The following is a 1,769-nucleotide window of genomic DNA, read 5'->3' on the forward strand; positions in this document are numbered from 1 at the left end:
AAGGAAGGGGAAGAAGAGGGGGAGAGGAAATGATGATAAAGAGGAAGAGAATGCGAATGAGGATGATAAAGAGGAAGAGAATGAGGATGATGAAAGGAGCATAAAGAGGAAGAGAATGAGAAGTTTAAGGAGGAAGAGAATGAGGAGCATAAAGAGGAAGTGAATGAGGAGGATGAGAATACTGATACTGCTTGCCTATATTTAGCCCTACATACATACAGACCGTTTCACACACACACAAATAACGACAGCCTCCCACGAGCATAATCTCACGTAAGGAGGCACCTTGTTATTAAGGAATAAAGGTGTATTTAACAGTCCTTATTCTGAAATCATTCCATTCGCAGGTGGGTTGTAAATCTCAATCATTTCCTTGACAAGGGTTTACGATCTATCATCAACGGCAAAAAATGTAGGGGGGAAAAGTGGTTTAAAGTGTCTTACTGCGTTTAAAAACAACTTAATGGGATTTAAAAGTTCTCTATTGATGTAACTTGTGGGTTTATTAATAGCGTTACTTAAAGCATAAAGGTTACTGTCATCATCATATATGATGAATTTTAGAATCCTAAGAGGTCTTAATCTTTGAAAGGGAGAAGGAGGGAGGAAAGAGGAGAGGGAGGAAGAGGAGAGGGAGGAAGAGAGAGAGGGAAGAGGAGAGGGAGGAATAGAGAGAAGGAAGCGGAAAGGTCGGAGGAATAGAGAGAAGGAAGCGGAAAGGTAGGAGGAGAGGGAAGAGAGAGGAGGAGAAGAAAGAGGGAAGAGGGAGGAAAGAGGGAAGAGGGAGGAAAGAGGGAAGAGAGAGGGAAGAGGGAAGAGCTGAGGGAAGAAAGTGGGAGAGAAGAGGAAATGGAGGAGAGAGGGAAGATGAAAGAAGGGAGGGGCAAAAGAGGAGAACAATGAGACACAGTAAGAGGAAGGAGAAAGAAACAAGGCTAACGCAAGACAAAAAAATGTACACGAAAGAAACAAAACTAAAAAAAATAAAAATAAATCACAAATACACTTACCCTCCTCAAAAACCATGTCGAAACCCATGGCTGCAGCACCGAAGTCCACCAACCTCTCCTTCGCTCCCCCCCCAAAAAATGAAAAAAACAAATAACAACAAAAAACGTTAAAAAAAAGACACCACACCGCACGCAAATCCACACGAGAATCCGGGACTGCTTCGCCAATCCGATGATGCTTCTTCCACAACTACTGCTCCACCTTCAAGCACCACCACATCCACCGCGCGTCCTCTTCCACCTTCTACATCGGACCGACAGACACCAACTGAAGGAGAAAGGAGTCTCGTAGGAATCGAGGAGTGGTTGTAAGAAGCTTCGTCGTATTGGGGGGGGGGGGGGGGAGAGAAGTGGGCGGTTTTCAAAGGCGTCGAGAATGTTCGAATCGGAATTGGTACTCAAATGGGGTCTTTTGCGCTCGCCTGTTCGCTCGTTTGGGGGTAGTTTCCGCTCTTAAAACGGGTTGTTTTTTCGATTTTATTATTCTTTCTTCTATGAGAATGAGTAGAAATGAAGGAAGGAGAAAGAAAAGGTAAGGAAGGGAGAAAGGGCCGAATGAGGGATATAGGAAATGAAGGAAAGGAAGAAACGAGAGAGGATGTAAACATTCCAACTGCGTGGTTTGTCATTTGAATTGTTCACAAGTTCAAAATAGATAGCAAAATATACACGAAAATAAATACAAAACCACAATAACAACAATAACAACACAACAGAAATAACAAAACAAACTGAAAACATACATTAAAACAAAAACAA

The 1,769-nt window shown here is 42.6% G+C and overlaps 1 protein-coding gene across 1 annotated transcript in view; it reads right to left on the reverse strand.

Moving 5' to 3' along the window:
• LOC113823424 (MAP kinase-interacting serine/threonine-protein kinase 1) overlaps positions 1-1,254 on the reverse strand; it is a 38,030-nt gene extending 36,776 nt beyond the window's left edge. Inside the window, exon 1 of the mRNA XM_070113780.1 lies at positions 1,011-1,254. Within this exon, the coding sequence (XP_069969881.1) occupies positions 1,011-1,038 (28 nt within the window). The 5' untranslated portion in view covers positions 1,039-1,254. The remainder of the gene's footprint in view (positions 1-1,010) is intronic.
• Positions 1,255-1,769: the final 515 nt, after the last annotated feature.

Source organism: Penaeus vannamei, chromosome 3, assembly GCF_042767895.1.
Source record: "Penaeus vannamei isolate JL-2024 chromosome 3, ASM4276789v1, whole genome shotgun sequence".
Classification (NCBI taxonomy): Eukaryota; Metazoa; Arthropoda; class Malacostraca; order Decapoda; family Penaeidae; genus Penaeus; species Penaeus vannamei.